The following is a 20,201-nucleotide window of genomic DNA, read 5'->3' as shown; positions in this document are numbered from 1 at the left end:
TTTGGCCACTTATTACACCAAAGCCTTCTTATTCTTATTTTTAAGTTACTAACGACTAGTTCTCTGATAAGTTTGATTATATCCCAACTGCTCAACTGAAATTTTGTTTACCTGTGCAGCATTTAAAAGTGAAAATAATATTTCCAATATATAATTTCAGTCAGGAAAATTTCTCCTCCACTCCCCAAAAGGACTCCCAGTCAGTAATTGAAATTCTTTAAACACACAAGAAGTTTTGAATCATTTAATTTTAATTAATTTTCAAATAGTTTTTCTACAGCAGTCTTTTAGATATAATTTACATACAACAAAATACCCAGATCTTCATTTTACTACCAGATGAGTTTAACAATGATATTCACCCATGTAACCACAATCAAAGCATAGGGGGTCCCATCATCCCAGAAAGTTCCCTCGAGTTGCTCTGCAGTCATTCCCCATCTCCACCTGCCACACAGAGGCAGCCACTTCTACAGCAAATCTCCTTCTTATGTGACCAGAAAATGGAGCCAAAAATGATTTTTGCAGTTTAAAGCTGATAAAATAGCACTGAGAACCAAAAAGCTCCATGTTGCCTGCATGTGCCCTTAATATGTTTTAATCCTCTTTCAAAAGCTTATCTACTGTGTGATAGAAAGGCATGCAAAAGACCGTAAGTTTTGTTCACTTGTGTTGATACAAATTTACTAAAACATTGGCTACACTTCAGTAGATTCTTGATCTATTTCCTTTAAGTAGGTTTAAACAGATTTTAAATGGGTTTTAAACAGGTTTCTTCTTATGGGAGACACTGATTTCAAGTAGTGCCTCCTGCCCTCTAATTTCTGATATCAAAGAGAACTAGAAAGTAGAATGATTTGCAGTTGAAAATACAATTTACTTTTTTAAAAAAACTTTTTATTATGCCAGGTTATTATTTTGAGTTGAAGTGTAGAGTTAATAAGCTAAATATTGTTCCTTCTGTCCTAATCCAACCCATTCAATTAAATATTTGTTCACAGAGAGGCCTGTGAGCATTATCCTCCTTCTTAGAATCAATTTACTATATCAATTTTTCAATAGTTCGCTTTTCCCAATTTTAGGAGGTAGCCAATAATCATTTACATAGTCCTTACCAGAAAATTATGAGAAAGGCACTTTTAGGTTTCGGTACACTGAAAATGTAAGATACCACCAATATTAACAGTTTTATTTACAAACCCAAGCAACCAGTCCTCAAGTGTCATATCAAAACAAAATGTATGTGACCATGCACAGTGCAATTCCCGGTTTCTCTTAACCAACTCATCCATATCCTAGAGACTCATTTTGTCTCTAGTTACAACCAGTGGTGCCCCAGCATTTGAGGGTCAGAGCTCTGTCCTGGGGTGCATCGCTGCATATTTGGGTGCCAGCTCCTTGATCAGATTTACATAGTCAGCTTTCTCCGCGCAGGCCCTGCATTCTTCTCCCCAGCTGTACAGGATCTGTTTCAGCTCTGCCACTCGCATCTTCCACAGGTCCACTGATGCTAAGTCTAATTTCTTTTCTAAATGACAAAAAGGAAAAACACAAATTTTAAAAAAACAACTCTGAAACGTTTAGAAAAGCAAAGGGTGTTACTTAATCTGGGTGCTGACAACCGTATGATCCAAAGTGGAGAACAGTTCCAATTTCTATGGAAATCAAGAACCTAAGGAAAGTGTATACAGTGGGGCCTTGACTTATGAGTGTCCCGACTAACGAGTTTTTTGAGATACCAGCTGTCTCTCAGCCGATTTTTTGCATTGAGTTGACAGAGTAATTTGAGTTAACGAGCTCCTTAACGAGCTCGGTCTCGGAAAAATTATACTTGTAAGTCAAGGCCCCACTGTATAAAGAGAGCTATTGGGATAAGTTGTTCTATCAGACTTTCTCTCCATGGAATTATGCTTGCTTCAAAACGGAGGCTTCAAAAGTGTAGCTTTGCAATACCTCCTACTGCCCCATGCCTTCTCAAGATCAACAATTCTAAAATAACAGCAGCACATTCTAATTGCCACTCCTAAGGTAAAAGAAGGGAACCAATAAAAAGGGATGCCTTTGGGACAAACTGTGTGTGTCCAGCTGAAATCCATAGGTCATAAATAACTAGAAAGTTATGGCTCACTTTCTATGTAAAGCAGGGGTCCTCAAACTACGGCCCATGGGCCACATGCAAATACAAATATTGTATTTGTTCCCATTTTGTTTTTTTACTTCAATATAAGATATGTGCAGTGTGCATAGGAATTTATTCATAGTTTTTTTTTTAAAACTATAGTCCGGCCCTCCAACTGTCTGAGGGACAGTGAACTGGCCCCCTGTTTAAAAAGTTTGAGGACCCCTGATGTAAAGACTAGTGGCCTGGTGCACGGAATTCATGCAGAGGGGCAGGGGTTGGGAGGTTCCCTCAGCCCAGCCTGCACCCTCTCCAATTGGGGACCCCTTGGAGGATGTCCGACCACAATCTGGGATCACTGGCTCCTAACCGCTTGCCTGCCTGCCTGCCTGCCTGCCTGATTGTCCCCAACTGCCTCTGCCTGCCTGATCACCCCTAACTGCGCTCTCCTGCCAGCCTGATCTTGCACCCAACTGCCCTCCCCTGCTATCCTGATCACCCCTAACTGCCTCTGCCTCGGCCCCCACCACCATGGCTTTGTCTGGAAGGAAGTTGGATGTCTGCAAGATGGCCAGTTGACCCGGTCTAATTAGCATATTACCCTTTTATTAGTATAGATAGATTATATAGGCTAGGATTGCTTAAATGGGGGAGAAAAGCCTTTTTCAGCAGGAGGAGATGCTTTTCACAGACAAAAACACATAATCCCTATATCTGGACTGATAGCCAGCCATATGCACTATACTGCCAAAGCGGTCATTAAAATATTGAACCACTTTCTTACACCTTACACCAAACAGCTGTTGCCCTTAAAATCCCTCCTGAGCCCCCACCTTAGTTTCTGCCTTCGCAGTTCACCCAGATTAGACTCTGATTGATCGGTTTCTATGCCAGTCAGCGTCAAAAGCTCCGCCTCCTAGGCAGCCATTGGCTCCTGGCACTTCACCCAGATTTGATTCTGATTGATCAGTTTCTATGCCAGTCAGCATTTCCGGGCCTATCTCTGGGCCTGATAAAAGAGGCAAGGGCTGATCAACAGCTGCCACAGAGGCTGTGGATCAGACCCTGCCTCTCTCTCTGCAGGCCTCTCTATGAGCCTGATCCGCAGCCCCCTTGGCAGTCAGTGCTGGGTCGCTGCACCACACCGGCTACAGACACTGAATTCTAGTGTTTGGTTGAGCCTTGGTCGTTGCGATGTTATGGACCCTGGCTCTTTATATATATATATATATATATATAGATAGATAGATAGATATAGATATATATAGATATATATAGATATATATATAGATATAGATATATATATAGATATAGATATATAGATATAGATATGTCTTCAGTAAAACAGGCATACATTTACAAAGCACTATCAAGTCTTTAAATACAAATATAAAGAAATCCAAACACATGAATATATTTAGGAGCATTTTTATTGATCCTTATTTGTTTTTGCTTAACCTCGCCTGATCCCCCACCCCTACTGGAATTACTAATTTATCACAGCATTCACTTACAGTCCTTTGGGGGATACCCACTTCTCTAATGGTGGTGCTTCAGTGCCAGCCAATCTGGCTTCTAACATTCTTGCCAATAACATTTGTCACCAACATCTAATTCCTTTAGCAAGACTACCATTTCCCTATTTACAGACTGTCTGCAGAGAATGTTAAGACTCAACTACTTCTCTATTGTCAAGCCCCAAAACAGAAAAATAAATTAAGCTTATCTATAATATACTTATGATTATAATTTTCCTATCAGAAAGGAGTAATTTTCCTTAAATTTATACAATGTTTTAAGTCAATTATATCTCAATAAACCTGGGAAAAAATAATAAAAGTTGGATTTTAAAGCCTTGTTTATTTGGAGGGTCAGATACAGATGAAAGGGTCAGCCACCCTTAAATTTTTATAGTGATCCCCATCCTTTTAAGATACAGAACAAGCAAAAATATTTTTTCAGGTCAAAAACTAAATGACACCTTCCTAATTTAAAATATATTCAACTCTACACTTACCTTGATCATAATTTCATGGATGACTTGAAGAATGCCTTTATAAGTAGAAGCATTTATAGCCCAAATTATTAATATCCCACAGCTCAAAGGCCCCTGTTCATTCTCAGTTTTCTTGCCAACAATAAGTAGGGAACAAAAAATAAGGACTAGTGGTCTATTCAAGATAAATGGTTGAAGGAGAAATATACTTTCTTTCAAGTGTCAGTAGTTTCCTTGAGCTTTTCTAAAGAACTTGGAATCTGGTATTAATTTTAAAAATGGGAAACCACTATGACACCCCAAAGCTACAAGAAAAAGGTTGATACTCATTTCTTAATAATATATGACTAATTTTTCTATTATTCAAGGAACCCATAACATTTCTGGCACATAATAGAAGATATTCAAAATAAAGTTGTTGAATTAAAGAATCAGCATAGGTTTGTCCCTTTCAAGACTACTGTTTATATGGACTCAGTGATCCCTGCCTCTACTTCATTACTTGAAAGCCAATAAAAAAGGATGCCTGTCCCATAATCACTATCCTGGAATTTAGGGCCTGCCCTTGGCAAATTGAGAGACCTGGGGATTTTTGGTACCTTCCAACCTTAAACCTATTTAAAGCCAGCTATGTAGTTATGGTCCGTAGGCATATTACACAGCTATGTTAGAAAATAATTCAGATCTGGGTGCTAATTAAGTAGTTTACAATACTACACTGGTATGTAACATAAAACAATAACTTGAACAAAAGAAACGGGTCTCTACTGGTGGAATTTCAGGTATTAAGGCTAGGCTAAGGGAGGAATCCCCCCAGCATTTATCATACCTACTCAATCTACCCAAAAAGGCTGGCCCAGATAGAAAGTTTCAGTGTAGGAATAGATTTATCTATGTGAACTGTAGAAGGCCAATGATAATGATTTAAGTAAGACATCTTTCTTTCCTCACTGTTTATTTTATGCACCCTCAATAAGGACATTTCATCGGCAAAACCTGATTTGAAGTGAATAACCTATTTCCCAAAATGTAAAGCTGGCAGAATAATAGGCAAATCTAAGGGAAACGATACACACACATTTAAAACTTCAAAGTCTTTACATCACCTTTGAATATTTAAATAGATGCAACTTTCCTTAATAGGTTGCCAAGAACTAAATTACCATGAGTAGTTATTCCCTCAATATTTTGAATTTTTCCTTGACATACACAGTTGACACTGCCTTGGTGATATAAGAGCTTAAACTTTCCTATTTGGAATGACACTGATTTACCTACACTGATTATGCCAGTATTTATTTCTCTTACTCCCCAAAAAAAGATCAAGAGACATTAAGTATCATTCAGCAGCCTAACAACATAATGACAAATGAAGAATTTCTTTCCTTCTAACACTGACTTTTTAGAAAAAATAGCCTGTTTTGAGAATTGGCAATACTTCACACATCCTAGGGAAAAAAAGACTTGACTCCATTATACCATATTTCAGCTCACAGATCTGACTGTCCATCTTCTTGAGCTTCTCACAAATCTTCATTGCAGGCATGTGCACACTCATTGGACGAGTGACTTCACTTAGGATCTTTGTGGCTGCATCTTTTGTTGCTCCTAGATAATAGCACTGATGGAGAATGAAGAGAATTTAGTGGCCCAAAGCAAGTGATACGGTTTTGAAAAGTAAGAAAGAGGTTAACCTGTTTTCATGGCCCCACTATTAAATTTCAAGCCCTGCTAAGACACCAGAAAACAAATGACCGCATTGCCATGATCATCCTAATTAGAAGTGCCTGACAGTTCACATGATGCTCCAAGGCTTGCTGAGTGTTTTCCTTGTGCCAGGCGCTGCTCTCAGGGCTTTTTACAGGTATTGACTTATTTAATTATCACAACAATCCTTTGAAGTAAGTACTATTATTATCCCCATTTTATACCCAAGCCAACTGAAGGTCACTCAGCTAGCAAGTTGAATAGATTGATTTTTTTAAGATCTAGCATTTTGGCTCTACAGTCAGTGCACTCTTTCATGTTATACTGCCTTTCAAGCTACCCAACTTAAGCATTTCACATTTAAAAATATAAAACTTAATGGTACAAATAAATGCTGAGAGTTTTAAATGTGTCAGAGGTGAGCTGTCAGCAATGCAACTTTAACTGGAAATTTAAAATGACAATTTTAGGCAAAAGGAATTGCCCTAAGATTGTTTTTAGTGATGTAAACCAGTTTATTTAAAAAGTCATTTGTGTATACCCAGGAAACACTATGCAAACACCAGTACAAGAAAATTTCATTGGTTATATATAAATAATAATATAAAATATTTGGAAAGGTTGAACTCATTGTCTCGGTAAGAAGTAGAAAGCCTATCCATTCTTAACTCAGGACAGTGAATTCTCAATTAGACACTCAATTGTATAATTTTTTTTAAAATATATTTTATTGATTTTTCACAGAGAGGAAGGGAGAGAGACAGAGTCAGAAACATCGATGAGAGAGAAACATCGATCAGCTGCCTCCTGCACATCTCCTACTGGGGATGTGCCCGCAACCCAGGTACATGCCCTTGACCGGAATCGAACCCAGGACCCCTCAGTCCGCAGGCTGACGGTCTATCCGCTGAGCCAAACCGGTTTGGGCACAATTGTATAATTTTATTCAGAAAATATGGGCTTGGTTGTCTGTGGTTTATTCCAAAAGCAAAATAAAATCAGATGTATTCTAGATGAAAATTCATATGACTGCATTTCACTGAATGATCAATTTCTGCTTGCTCTCTACAGTGAACATGCCTGAGGCCAGCATCTAAGCAGGAGGACATCAAGTCCAAGATGAGAAGTGAAAGTATCAGCTTTCCCTCAAGTACAAGGTGAAAATTTACCATACCAGGCGGTTTTCTTTTCCTTTGACGCCCAAGCAAAAGCTGACCAATTCTTTTTCTATGGTGTCCAGAGAAAAGTTAATTCCTCTGGCTATCAAGGAATTGTAGAATCGGTTCAAGAATTCTTCACATACTAGAAAGAACAAAGAAATTATGTATTTATATACAAAATAAACACTACCACAGCTATGTCCTACTCACCAAATAAAAATGTAAGTATGATTTAATGCATTGTGACAATGAATTAACATTTTAGGAAGAATGATTTGGGCCTGTAGCCATTAGCTTAGGATTGGGCTTTGAGTAATATAAGTTTATAGAATCAATCAATTCATCTTCAGAACCAAGTTCCACCTGAAATTAGAATATTCCTACAAATTTTGGCTGACCCTAAAAGAAAATACAGCTTTTTATAGGATATAATGCTTTGGACATCTTAGTTTTAGGGATGGGGGTTACATTCAATATTACTTTGTATTAGTTTCAGGTGTACAGCATAGTGGTTAGATAATCATATACTTTAGCAGTGGTCCCCCTGGAATCATACATAGTTATTACAATATTATTAACTAGATTTCCTATGCTATGTTTTATATCCCCATGACTATTTTTAACCACCAACTTGCACTTCTTAATCCCTTCACCTTTTCACCCAGGGCCTCAACCCTCTCCCCACTGGAAGCCACTAGTCTGTTCTCTGTATCTACGAGTCTGTTGCTATTTTGTTTGTTCATTTATTTTCTCTTTAAATTCAACATATAAGTGAAATCATATGGTATTTGTCTTTTTCTAACTTATTTCATTTAGCATAATACCCTCTAAATCCATCCATGCTATCACAAATAGGAAGATATCATCCATTTTTATGGCCAAGTATTATTCCATTTTATATATGTACTACCACTTTTTTATTCGCTCATCTATTGAAGGGCACTTGGGTTGGTTCCATATCTTGGCTATTATAAATAATGCTGCAATAAACATAAGGGGGCATATATTCTTTCAAATTAGTGTTCTTTATTTCTTTGGATATATATACCTAGAAGTGGAATCACTGGATCCATTTTTAATCTTTTGAGGAAACTCCATACTGTTTTCCATAGTGGCTGTACAAATCTGCATTCTCACCAACAGCATAAGGGTTACCTTTTCTCCATATCCTCACCAACACTTATTGTTTGTTGATTGATTGATGATAGCCATTCTGACAGGTGTAAGGTGATATCTCATTGTGGGATATTTAGCATTTCTCTGCTTAGTAATGTTGAGCATCTTTGCATATGTCTATTAGCCATCTCTATGTTCTCTTTGGAGAAGTGTCTCTACAGGTCCTCTGCCCATTTTGTGATTGGGCTATTTGCTTTTCTGGTGTTGAGTTGTATGAGTTCTTTCTGAATATTGAATATTAACCCCTTTGCAGATGTATAATTGGTAAATTTGTTCTCCTTTCAGTAGGTTGTCTTTTCCTTTTGTTGATTTCTTTGACTGTGCAAAACTTTTTAGTTTGATGTAGTCCCATTTGCTTATTTTTTCATTTGTTGCCCTTGCCTGAGGATATATAAAAAAAATATTGCTAAGAGAGGTGTCAGAGATTTTACTGCCTATGTTTTCTTCTAGGAGTTTTATGCTTTTGAGTTTTTACATTTAAGTCTTTAACCCATTTTTACTTTACTCTTGTATATGGTGTAAGAAGGTGATCTAGTTTCATTTATTTGCACATATCTATCCAATTTTCCCAATACCACTATTGAAGAAACAGTTTTTATCCCATTGTATGTTCTTGACTCCTTTGTCAAATAGTAGTTGATCGAACAGGCATGGATTTATTTCTGGACTCTCTTTTGTGTTCCATTGATCTGTATGTCTGTTTTTTGCCAATACCATGCTGCTTTGACTACTGTGACCTTGTAGTATTGTTTGATATCAGGTTGTGTGATTCCTCCAACTTTGTTCTTCTTTCTCGAGACTTCTGTAGTTATTTGGGGTCTTTGTGGCTCCATATACATTTTTGGACTATTTGTTCTAGTTCTGTAAAATATGTCATTGGTATTTTGATAGGAATTGCGTTGAATCTATAGATTGCTTTAGGTAGCATGGACATTTAACAATGTTAATTCTTCCTGTCCATGAGCACTGTGTCTGCTTCCATTTATTTGTATCCCCTTCAATTCCTTTCCTCAATGTCTTATAATTCTCCAAGTATAGGTTTTTTACTTTCTTGGATAAATTTATTTCTAGGTATTTATTTCTTTTGATGAAATTGTAAATGGGATTTTCTTAGTCTCCCTTTCTGATAATTCATTATTGGCGAATAAAAATGCATCTGATTTCTAAATATTTATTTTTGTATCTGCTACTTTACTGAATTCTTTTATCAGTTTTAGTAGTTTTTGGTGGAATCTTTAGGGCTCTCTAAATACAGTATTATGTCATCTGTAAATAATAACAGTTTTACTTCTTTCCAATTTGGATGCCTTTTATTTCTTCTTCTTGTGTGATTGCTCTGGCAAGGACTTCCAGTACTATGTTGAAGAATGGTGAAAGTGATCATCCCTGCCTTGTTCCTGATCACAGGAGAAATGCTTTTAGTTTTTACCCATTGAATATGATGTTAGCTGTGGGTTTGTCATTTATGTTTGTCATAATGTCATTTATGTTAATATATGTTCCCTCTATTCCCACTTTGCTGAAAGTTGTTTGTTTTTATCATAAATGGGTACTAGATTTTTGTCAAAAGCTTCTTCTGCATCTGTTGATATCATTGTAAGATTTTTACCCTTCATTTTATTTATGTTATGTATCACATTAATTGATTTGCTGATGTTGTAACAACCCTGCATCCACAAAATAATCCCCAGTTGATCATGGTGTATGACCTATAATGTATTGCTAGGTTTTTTTGCTAATATTTTGTTAAGGATTTTTACTTCTATGTTCATCAGGAATATTGACCTACAATTTTCTTGCTTTGTAGTGTCTTTATCTGGTTTTAGAATTAAGATAATGTTGGCTTCATAAAATGAATTTGGGAGTTTTCTCTTTACTTGAATTTTTTAGAATGGTTTGAGAAGGGCAGGTGTTACTTCATCTTTGAGTATTTGGTAAAATTCACCTGTGAAGCCATTTGGTCCAGCCCTTCTGTTTGTTGGGAGTTTTTGATTACTGCTACAATTTTATTAGTTGCAATCAGTCTGTTCAGACCTTTGTTTTCTTCTTGATTTAGTTTTGAAATGTTATATGTTTTTAGGAATTTGTCTATTTCTTCCAGATTGTCCAATTTGTTAGTATATAGTTATTCACAATATTTTCTTATAATCCTTTGTATTTCTGTGGTGTCAGTTGTTACTTCCCTGCTTTCATTTCTGATTTTATTTATTTGGGTCCTCTCTCTTTTTTTCTTGATGAGTCTAGTTAAGGTTTGTCACTCTTATCTTTTCAAAAAACCACTTCTTGGTTTCATTGATATTTTGAATTGTGTGGGATTTTTTAGACCCTGTTTTATTTATCTCTGCTCTATCATTATTATTCCCTTCCTTCTACTCACTTTGGGCTTTGTTTGTTGTTCTTTTCTTAGTTCCCTTAAATGCAAGGTTAGATTGTATGAAATTTTTCTTGTTTCTTGAGATAGGCCTGTAATGCTATGAATTTTCCTCTTGGGACTGCTTTCACTGTGTTCTGTAGATTTTAAGTTGTTGATTCTTATTTTCATTTGTTTCAAGGTATCTTTTGATTTTTCCCTTGATCTCATTGTTAACCTACTCATTATTTAGTAACTTATTATTCAGCCTCAATGTGTTTATGTGTTTTTCGGATTTTTTTCTTGTGACTGATTTCTAGTCTCATACCATTATGGCCAGAGAAAATGCTAGATATAATTTCAATCTTGTTACATTTATTTAGACTTGTTTTGTGTCCTAACATGTAGCCTAGCTTAGAAATATTCCATGTGTACTTGGAAAAAATGTATATTCTTCTGCTTTGGGGTGAAATGCTCTGAAGATATCAATTAAATCCATCTGATCTAGTGTGTCATTTAAGGTGGATGTTTCCTTCTTGATTTTCTATCTGGAAGATCTATCCACTGATGTCAATAGAAGTCTCCTACTATAGTACTCTAAGGGACATCTTAGTTTAAAGCACAGAAAAAACCTGAATGTGTATCTTGGATAAAGCCCCTTGGTAATCTGCATAAGTCTATATGTTCCATTATTATGAGCCTGAGGTGAAACCCCAATTTGAACAATTATATTTGACTAGAGGCCCAGTGCACAAAATTCATGCATAGGTAGGGTCCCTAGGCCTGGCCAGCAATCAGGGCTGATCGGAGCCTTCCTTCCCCTGGCTGCCAGCTGCTGGCTGTGGGCTGCTGGCCAGGGCCTTCCTTCATCCCACGCCACCCCCTTGTGGTCAGTGCATGTCATAGCGAGTTGTTGAACTCCCAGTTGGTCAAACTCTGGAGGGGACAATTAGCATATTAGCCTTTTATTATATAGGACTAGAGACCCAATGCACAAAATTTGTGCAAGGGGCTTGGCCCTCACAGCCCGGCTGCCTTGGCCCTCTGCCTCGGCCTCACAGCCTCAGCTTCGTCCAGAAGGTTATCCTGCTGTTTGGTCTAATTAGCTTATAATTCCTTTATTATATAGGATTATAGTATCAAGAGCCAGTGAATAGATGGAGCTCAAAAGAGGCACAGGCAACAACACCCATAGCCAACATGTGTTGGGCATTTACAGTGCTGGCACTGTTCTAAGCACTTTACATATACTAATTCATTTAAGTCCCAGAACAAAGCTATGATGTAGATACGTTACTATCCTCATTTTACAGATGGGGGGAAAAAAAACTGAGCCAAAGAGCGGCCAATTAACTTGCCCAATTAGTGGTAGAGAAGGAATTAGACCCCAGGTGGTGTGACTCGGCCCACAATTATCCATTGGGTTACCCTATAATAGGAGGAGGGTGCTTTCCCATGTTACTTTCTAAAATGGGGCATGCAAGTCATGAAGGAAACAGAGGCAAGAAGCCTATGCTGGAAATCAATAGCTCTAATATTAGAAAGAGACTTCCATGGAAATATAGTAAGGAAAATTAGAGAGGATACAGACCCTTGGTTCTCTCCATCCTTCCTCTTAATTCATGGTATTAATTAAAATTGGGTAATATGCTCTGTCCCCCAGGCCCCAATAATCATGTATTCTCTGTCTATAAATGGGGCAAGATCTATAAATCACTCTAATGCACAAACTAGACACTTAAAAGTCATTTAAACTATGTTCATTTGATACATTAATTTACTCAATGAATAAATATTTACTGAGCACTTTCTATGTGTGAAGCATTGTAGGATAATTACTAAATTATGCACTTCAGAAAGGAGGAGACAAAAACTCAGAACTCCACTTACACATATTTTGGATCCTCTCAATCTGTTCTCATAACTCTTAATCTTTCTTTCTTATTTTCCATTCTTTTGTTGCTGTGTGCTGCATTATGCAGAATTCTTATGACAGGCAACAACACCCATAGCCAACTTCTAGTTCTTTGGTACTCAGACTGTGGTTCTTGGTTTAATAGCATTAGCATCACTTGGGAGTTAGTTAGAAATGAAGACTCTCTGGCCTCATCTTAGATCAACTTTAATGTGCATATTAATAACCTAGAGACTTGTTAAAGTTTGGATTCTAATGTATAGGTCTGGAATAGGACCCAAGATTCTGCATTTCCAACCAGTTACTAAGAGATGCCAGCACTGCTGATATGAAGAACACGCTTTGAGGAATCAAGTTCTATTTAACCTATTCCATTATTAGCTGTCTATATTTTACTATTAAATCCATTCACTAAGTTTTTTAAAATTTTTATTTCTAGAAGTTCTCTTTAGTTCTTTTTTCAAATATGCTAGGTCAATTCCTATAGTTTCCTATTTCCTGCAGATATTTTCAAGTTGAGAATAAATATATATATATATGATTGTTTTATCATCTGTGTCTGATCTCTAAATGTTCATGACCGTGTTTCTTTTTGTTGTTGTTGTTCTATGATTCTTGCTCCTGGTGCCTTGTTTCTTTGTGTGCTTGGTTATTTTGTACTGCATGATACCCATAGTCCTTGGAACATATTTGTGGAGATTATGTGAGACCTAAGATAAAGATGCCTTATTGCCATAAAGGATTTGTGTTTGTATTTATCAGGCCTAACTGGGACTTCATTAAACTAAGTAAATACTTTGAAGTTTTTTCGAGAATTGATGTGAATTTTGATTGCAAATTCAAGTGAGGGACATCTTGTGGTTAAAATCTCTCAGAGATGTTTTCCTTTTCCTTTTCTTCTACCCTGCTCAACATTAAGGAAAATTTCCTTATGGTCTTTTATGAGTAAGGATGGGTTAGGTTTACTACTTATTCATCCTTACTTTGAGGAAGAAATCCTTTGGAGAACCCAGGTTAATGTGAAAGAGTTCTAGTAGATAGATTTGCCACTTAAAACAAGTCTTCTATATCCCTCACACCAAAGGTCACCTTTACACTGACTGGCCAATGTCCTCAAGGCAAAATGACTGTAAGCTCAATTTCTCTCTCAGAATTGCTGCTTTCCTTTCCACTTTGTTCTATTCAGTCTATCTTGCCAGCTCTTTGGTTCTTTTATGACATTTTTATTTTTTTCACCAGCATTTGTAGTACCACCTAGCCAGAGGATTGCTATAAACTGACCCACATTCTAAATTCTAACCAGCATGATTTTTTTCATACTCACCCGAGGATATGCTTATTGATTTTAGAGAGAGGAAGAGAGAGAAAAAAATCCAAGAGAGAAACATCAATAGTTGTGTTCTATACACAACCTGACTGGGAATTGAACCTGCAAACTTTTGGTGCTCAGGCTCTGATGTCAGCCTCCCTGGGTCCAAATTCTGGCTTTACTACCTACTACCTGTGGGACCTTGGACCTTTAAAGCATTGCTAATTCATCTGTCAATCTAATCGCCATTCTTTTGAAGGTCATCAGTCTTTTTTCTCTAACTGTGGCTAAGATTTTCTTTTCTTTTTTTTCCAGTTCCTTTATTATATGATTAGAGGCCTGGTGCATGAAATTCATGCATGGGGGTGGAGGGGCGGGGGGGGGGGGGGGATAGGCCCTCAGCCCGGCCTGAACCCTCTCCAATCTGGGACACCTCAGGAGATGTCCGACTGTGGGTTTAGGTCCGATCCCGCAGGCCTGATCACCCCTAACTGCCTATGCCTGCTGGCCTGATCACCCCTAACTACCCTCCCCCGCTGGCCTGATTGCCCCTAACCGCCTCTGCCTCTGACCCCGCCACTGTGGCTTTGTCCAGAAGGATGTCCGGAAAATATCTGGTCTAATTAGCATATTAACCATTTATTAGTATAGATACTAGTCATATAATTTTATTTCTTTGGTTTGGAGCATATTGGACTTTCCAATCTGTGGATTGATGACATTCATTAATTTGGAAAATAGAGCTATCCTCCTCTTCTTCTGGAAGTCCAGTTAACCTATGTTGGAATTCTTTTGTATCCTCATTGTACTTCCATCTTCCTTTCATAAATTTTCTTAAATCTCAAAGATTCCTTCTTAATTACTTGTCTTCTAACTCATTAATTCTTTACTCAGCTGTCTAATCTACTGTTAACCCCATTAATTTCTATTTGTAGAAGTTTGTTTTTTTCTTCCAAATATGGTTGGACTTTTATTAATTGCCTCCTGCCTTTATTTAAATCTTCAATCCCTTCCTTTGTTTCTTTAAACATGATATACCTTTTATATTCTACTAGAGGCCCGAAGCACGAAATTCATGCAAGGGGCTCAGCCCTCACAGCCCTGGCTTCGTCCAGAAGGTCATTCAGCTGTCCAGTATCATTAGCACATTACGCTTTTATTATTATAGATCCCTAGTAATCCCAATACCCGAAGCCTTTTCTGGTGTGCTTCTTCTGTCTCTTGTCTCAACCGGCTATCACTTATGGTGCTTTTCTTCTCCATGGGTTTGTCATTTTTCTGAATATAAGCTTTATTTCTTGGAACTCCGGCTGTGGGAATTCTTTGAGGACTAGGTGGAAGGTGGATTCCTATAGGTAAGACTGACATTTGTTGATGTTTGCTTGGAATCCCTTTATATTAAATGATCAATTTGCAATGTTTTGAACCATCCATATTATATGAATTTGGGCTTCAGCCTATATGTGGATTAGCTTGTGATTATTAATTATCTGGAGATATTTTTGTTTTCCTTGTTAATCCTTAAAAAATTCAAGTAATACAATTCCTTTTTAGTTTGAAGATGGTAGTAGAGTTGTTCTTACACACACACACACACACACACACACACCCTTACCTTTTATAATGAAGGTCTAGTTCTTTGGAGTTCCTAATTAATTAGGGAGGGGGAAGGGGAAGAACCTAGTATTACACTTCTAACTTGGGAGAGTCCTCACTTTGTCTTTTATTCTCTTCAATGTACCCAAAGCCATGAAAACCTAAGTTCAGATTGCTGTGCAGCAAATGCTCTCAAGGCAAAAGTCAACGTCAAGACTCCTTTAACTGGATCCCACTGTGGATTAATGACAACATATATGCATACCTTTGTTCAGAACAATTACTGAACACTAGGAGAACTATACTAGGTACTGTGTGGAAAATATAGAAGCACAGACCTGGGGGAAAGTGGGAGACCACTAAAAGATATTAAATAAGGGAGTAACATGGTAACACTGCTGTAGACTAGAGTAGAGGCAGAAAGGTGGCAAGAAGGATGCTCCTGTGGCAGAAGGAAGATAGAAATGGTGAATATCTTTAATGAGGCAATGGAGCCGGGAAGGAGAAAGGAGACAACCAGAAGGTAGAATAAATAGACATAGTGACTGATGGACATAGGGGATCAGGGAGGAAGAAAGTCTAGTCTAGTTTACCAGGTAGATACTGTCACCATAAGCATAACAGGTTTTGGAGACTGAGAAGGGAGGAGATGATGACTTTGGTTTGTGACTCTGTTGAGTTTGAGATATAAGATATCTAAGTGGGGATATCCAGTAGTCAATTGGATGCAAGTTCTGGGACTCTCAAAAGGAGTAGGATTAGATATAAATATTTGGGATTAATCAGACTATAGTTAGGTGGATTCCGATTGTATAGGAGAGTGTGTAGAATGAGAGGAGAGGAGGGCCGAAGACAGAACTCTGGAAAATTCTAATACTGAAGACCTGGCTAGAGAATCAGAAAGATACCATGAACAAGTGGGCACAGAGACAGGAAACAAAGGCAAGAAAAAAGCATACAGTATCAACGCCATCAAGAGAAGGAAGTTTCTGAAAGAGAAAGAAGTCAGTGGTGTCCCATGCCACAGAGAAGTTAAGAATGAAAGTTTACTCCTTGGGCTTATCTCACCATAAATTGCCTAACAAATTAATAACTTAAGTTTCTGGCATGTATTTATTGCTATAACCAGATAACCATACTATTTTATTTGTTGTGGGCTTTTTTTTTTTTTTATTAAAATAGTCCCATAAGCAAATCTATAATTATTTCAAAATAAAAGTTTTTTTAAAAGTCTCATAATACAATGCTTTTATTTTCTTCTTTCTTTTTTTTTTTTTTAACCATGGCTGTATCATAATATGATGTGTTTAATAAGATCTGAAAATTTTTACATTTTTCCAGTAAGCCTCAAATGACCTAATTAGTGCAGGGGTCAGAAACTTAAATAATCTCAGGGCTCACGCAAGTAAAATGAATAGGTGAAAGAAATCCGAGTAGGAAAGACAGAAACAAAACTTGGAGAACACATGTCCTTTTTAAAAAGAGCAGCCACAGCCAATTCCTACTACTTGGACATATGGGCTAGTCTTAACAGGTCACCTGAATTTTAAGAAAAGGCAGAAATCTGAATTTTTAAATATGAAGTCTTCCAATTGAAAAAGTAACCAATTGATTTAAATGTTTTTTAAAACGTTTTGCGAACTTAACATTTCAATAGGTCCAGGTGGCTCATGGACTGATCAGTATTTTACCTTTGCCTTATAGTATGCATATAGCATTTTAATCTTCTACCTTAAGGGAGATTTAAATGGTTAGTAATACTCATATGCAGTGAGAGAGCCAGATCTACAATCTATTTCTTAATTTTAAAACTAGTACTTCCTTTGCTGTAATTCTGTAACTTCTTTATCTAACAAAGGAAATACACACCCAGGTTAGACATGCAAGTTAATAATCATAATATGCTATAGTAAATTCAGGAAAGATGGCATAAGCTTCACATTTAATTAATCCAGATGCTCTGGCTCTTCTGAAATGTTTTTAGGTAGAAGCTCCAGAAAATAAATTACTGGTGACTAATCAGTTGTTTATGCCTCACAAATTCTGCATAAAATGTGTAGGACAAAATTATAACGTAGCTAAGTATCTACATAAAGTTTTTAAAAAGTACACCGTGTAGACATTTTTAATTTCTGGAGATAAGTTTAATTATTGCAGGGCTAACAGAAAATTTGGCTTCAATTCTGAGGCCTTATTTAGTTGTAATATAGATTATGTGTACCCATTCATTCAACATATACTGTGTATTTACAATTTCCTGTACGTAATTATAGATTGCAAGCTAACAGAAGGGTGAGGATATACATTTAAATTATTTCAATGAATGGATCGTGGAGGTATTGCAGGAGAAATAAACTAGTGTAGCTTTTATCTTGGCCCTCTGAAGGAGGTATTATCACAATGATTTCTGCCAGAACCAGGTTAAGTCCACCACAGAGCCAGAGGGCACGTGTTCTGACTTTAAGTCCGCAGCTGAGATTCTATGAGCGGAAAAGGAATCGTTCTTCTGTATTTCTCCTCTAAGTTAATATACTCCCTTGTAAAGCAACTTTTCCCTGTAGTCATAACAAAACAAACGTTATGTCCTCATAGCCCTTAGTTAAGCTACCTCAACTCAATTACAACCTGTAGCGTTTTATTTTCCACTGGGGAGTTGCAAACTAATTTGAACTTAAAAGACATCGCCTGCGCAAGGAGAAGCAAATGTCGCCGGTTAGGAGCAGCTGAATCAGTTCGGCACCTTGGCCGTCTGAATCCAGCCGCACAAAATCGAACCCAGATCCAAGCCCACCAGCCTAGACCACGCAGCCTGTCATACGGTGCCGGGCCCGGCTCTCACTTTTGCCTGGGCACGGGCGCAGGGGCTCGGAAACGAGACGGGGCCCGCGTTTTCGGAGTGAAAGATTATTTACAGCCACGGCCCAAAGAAGCCAAAGCCAACAACGGGCCGGTGCAGCGCGGTGCCACCGCCATGCAAGCAGGTCTCACACCGCTCACCTTCACAGTCGGCCCCCGGGCGCCCCCCGGCCTCCTGGCCCAGCGCCGGCGCCGGGTTAGAGACCCAGAGCCCGGCGCAAAAGGCCAGCCAGACGGCTGGGCTCGCGCACCACATGCCGAGCCTGCAGCTCCAGACGCCCAGGCCGTGTCGCAGGCGTGAGGCTGCGCCGGAAGCTGGGGAGCGCAGCGAGCCCGGCGTTGCTGGGACTAATGACGCAACTCACTCAACCCACACTTGCCCAAGTTGCCATTGGCTCTCAGCGAAGGGGCAAAACACCCGGCGCGAAGGAACCCTTTCCTTTTTATAGAAAAACCCTGATTTGCGCGTGCGCACTACAGCACACGCCGTGCGGCTTCTGCGGGGCAGGTAGAGACGCAGGAAAGCTATTCGTCGACTGCCGTGCAAGAGGCGGGACCTTCACGCTGATTGGCGACAACGCGGGAGGCCGCGGCGTTCGGACCGACGCAGTGGGCGGGCAGGAACGTGGAGTCTCCGCGGTGCCTGATGGGGCTGTCGGGAGCCGGAGACCTGTAGTCGGCGGGGGACCGCTCTGCTGCTGCCGCCTTCTCTGCCGCCTCATGGCGGCCATCGGAGTTCACCTGGGCTGCACTTCAGCCTGCGTGGCCGTCTATAAGGTGAGGGAGTGGGGGGCTGGGCTGCGGGCCCGGTGTCGGCCACCCGTTGTCCGAGTGCGTGTCCAGGTCTCCGGTCACCTACGGCGTGGAACTGCGTATCGCTGGCCGAGGAACGGCGCGCGCCGAGGCTCTACTGCGGGGAAGTTTGCAAGCAAAGGGCCGGCCTCATCGCCGGCGGCTCCGGAAAGCCAGCCGCGGCCTGGAGGGAGGGCGTGACGACGCCGGCGCGCGGGGTCCGGGGGCGTCAGGGCCGCAGGAGGCCGGGAGGGGCTCTGGGATGGAGCGGCCCCAGGAGGCCCGGAGCTTTGGGGACCTTTGCCGGGAAAGGGCGGGTGGCGGTGATCTGCGGCCGGAGCTGTGGTTGATCCTGCGCGGCGTGCGGAGCGAGTTGGTGGTGCGCGGTCTACTGGTTTGGCCATTCTGGGAAGAAGAGCGTGACGAGCGGTGGTGGCCTTCCTCGTCGGGGGAGGCGGGAGGAACTGTAATACTCGACTCCCCTGACGCTAGTTTAAATGTCAGATGACTTGTCAGGGAAAGCCAAAGGGTTAGTGCCTCTTCATCACATGCAGAAAAGTGGAGAAAGAGGTATTTGTAGGGGAAGGAAGAGGAGGAGAAAGGGTGGTGAAATAACACTTATTATTGGATATAGACAGGTGGTTATGTTTGTTTCCATTATTGACTGTGCAGAGAAGACGGGGGTGGGGGGACTGAGGCAGTTCTTTATGGAATGTTGGCCTTTCATAAAATCTAGGAAATTAATAGTTGCAGTTAAGTCTACAATTTTAAAATATTGCTAGATCAGTATTTCTTTCCACATAGATGGCAAAGTAACTCTGGACCACATATGTCTGAATATGTCCTATGAGTCTATATATTTAATTCAAAGTAACTCATATATTTTTCTCCAGGATGGCCGGGCTGATGTGGTTGCAAATGATGCGGGTGACAGAGTTACTCCAGCTGTTGTTGCCTACTCAGAAAATGAAGAGGTACTATAACCCCTCACATTTTTGCTTTGAAATAAGTGAAAATTACATGCATTGTAATATATTGCTCTTTTTCAGGTTGTTGGATTGGCAGCAAAACAAAGTAGAATAAGAAATATTTCCAATACAGTCATGAAAGTAAAGCAGATCCTTGGCAGAAGGTATGGAATAAAATATCACTTCAACATATAGGTAATAAAAATGTGTGTATACATTCTAAGCGTAATGTGGAATGAAACTAGAAACACCATTTG

At 39.2% G+C, this 20,201-nt stretch overlaps 3 protein-coding genes across 13 annotated transcripts in view; 2 read left to right on the top strand and 1 right to left on the bottom strand.

The window, feature by feature from the left end:
* Positions 1-230: 230 nt before the first annotated feature.
* Positions 231-18,688, bottom strand: CDNF (cerebral dopamine neurotrophic factor). The gene is made up of 4 exons (XM_059659997.1): positions 18,326-18,688; positions 6,997-7,124; positions 5,595-5,736; positions 231-1,528 (listed from the first exon to the last, which is right to left on the bottom strand). Exons 1-4 carry the CDS (start codon positions 18,438-18,440, stop codon positions 1,350-1,352), a joined length of 564 nt encoding a protein of 187 aa, XP_059515980.1. The 5' UTR covers positions 18,441-18,688; the 3' UTR covers positions 231-1,349.
* Positions 18,689-18,786: 98 nt separating this feature from the next.
* HSPA14 (heat shock protein family A (Hsp70) member 14) overlaps positions 18,787-20,201 on the top strand; it is a 58,581-nt gene continuing 57,166 nt past the window's right edge. For 3 of the 7 annotated variants that reach the window (XM_059659877.1, XM_059659896.1, XM_059659841.1), the window contains exons 1-3: positions 18,790-18,961; positions 19,870-19,950; positions 20,026-20,108. In XM_059659877.1, the coding sequence (XP_059515860.1) occupies positions 18,905-18,961; positions 19,870-19,950; positions 20,026-20,108 (221 nt within the window). In that variant the 5' untranslated portion in view covers positions 18,790-18,904. Of the gene's footprint in view, positions 18,962-19,869; positions 19,951-20,025; positions 20,109-20,201 lie in introns of all 7 variants that reach the window. The other 4 variants (XR_009447976.1, XM_059659886.1, XM_059659862.1 and 1 more) reach the window with 3 other exon arrangements.
* MSANTD7 (Myb/SANT DNA binding domain containing 7) overlaps positions 19,894-20,201 on the top strand; it is a 501,345-nt gene continuing 501,037 nt past the window's right edge. For 3 of the 5 annotated variants that reach the window (XR_009447988.1, XR_009447983.1, XM_059659965.1), the window contains exons 1-2: positions 19,894-19,950; positions 20,026-20,108. The gene's annotated coding sequence lies outside the window, so the exon portion shown is untranslated. Of the gene's footprint in view, positions 19,951-20,025; positions 20,109-20,201 lie in introns of those variants that run through there. The other 2 variants (XR_009447990.1, XR_009447992.1) reach the window with 2 other exon arrangements.

The sequence above is a fragment of the Myotis daubentonii genome, chromosome 1 (assembly GCF_963259705.1).
Source record: "Myotis daubentonii chromosome 1, mMyoDau2.1, whole genome shotgun sequence".
Lineage (NCBI taxonomy): Eukaryota > Metazoa > Chordata > Mammalia > Chiroptera > Vespertilionidae > Myotis > Myotis daubentonii.
Note: the sequence above shows the minus strand (reverse complement) of the source record. Positions and strands in the feature narration are given on the sequence as shown.